Source organism: Octodon degus, unplaced genomic scaffold (assembly GCF_000260255.1).
Source record: "Octodon degus isolate 3935 unplaced genomic scaffold, OctDeg1.0 scaffold00105, whole genome shotgun sequence".
Lineage (NCBI taxonomy): Eukaryota > Metazoa > Chordata > Mammalia > Rodentia > Octodontidae > Octodon > Octodon degus.
The window spans coordinates 2765332-2766129 of NW_004524681.1; the positions used below are offsets into that span (position 1 = coordinate 2765332).

General features: G+C 44.5%; 1 protein-coding gene across 1 annotated transcript in view; it reads left to right on the plus strand.

Moving 5' to 3' along the window:
- Nucleotides 1-798, plus strand: part of Myo5a (myosin VA) — a 132898-nt gene that overhangs the window by 29388 nt on the left and 102712 nt on the right. Inside the window, exon 8 of the mRNA XM_023724058.1 lies at nucleotides 369-476. Coding sequence (XP_023579826.1) covers nucleotides 369-476 — 108 coding nt within the window. The remainder of the gene's footprint in view (nucleotides 1-368; nucleotides 477-798) is intronic.

Below are 798 nucleotides of genomic sequence, written 5' to 3' on the forward strand. Positions count from 1 at the left end.
CAGGTGGCTGATGAGTAGCGATTCATGCACTGCTCTCTACTTTAGTGTATGTTCAACATTTGCCTGGGCTTAAAAAGAACATTTTAAAGGAGTTATTGGCTAGAGGCCTGTAGGGTTTCTGATGAGAGCAGCATGGGAGTCTAGTTTGAAATTAGGCTTACTCATTTCACCAGGTATGATAAATGTAAATATTTTACTTCATTATTTAGTTGAGTTTGGTGTTAAAATATAATTGAAGATACAGGCAGTTTCAACTCAGAAAGCTACATGCTGGAAAGCGCTGTCACTGCCTTTAATCCAGAGTAGTCCTAAGGGTAAAAGTCAGCACCACTGCACAGCCTGCAAACCGTTCCTCCTCCTTGTTTCAGGAACCGCAGATAGCTTCCTCTACACCAAGCAGGGAGGCAGCCCAGTGATCGAAGGGGTGGATGACGCCAAGGAGATGGCCCACACGAGGCAGGCCTGCACGCTGCTGGGTAGGTGACCAGCCCTGGCACTGTGAACGGAGCCTGAGACTCACATGGCCCTGTGTGCGGCCCTGGTGTGGCCACTTGGGGGCGGGGCCGGGAGAGGAACAGAGCTTGTGGGGCACGTGGACATCACAGGGCCAGTGGTGGTTCTAAGATTAGAGGGTGGTACTGTTCACACAACCTTGTGAATTTCTAAAAATAACTTAATTACACACTGAAAATAGATGGGATTTTACACACATGATGGCTTAATTAAGCTATTTAAAAATATTTAAAGTGTCAAGGCAATTATTTTTAAAATATATTTTAATTTTTTAAATGTTTTTTT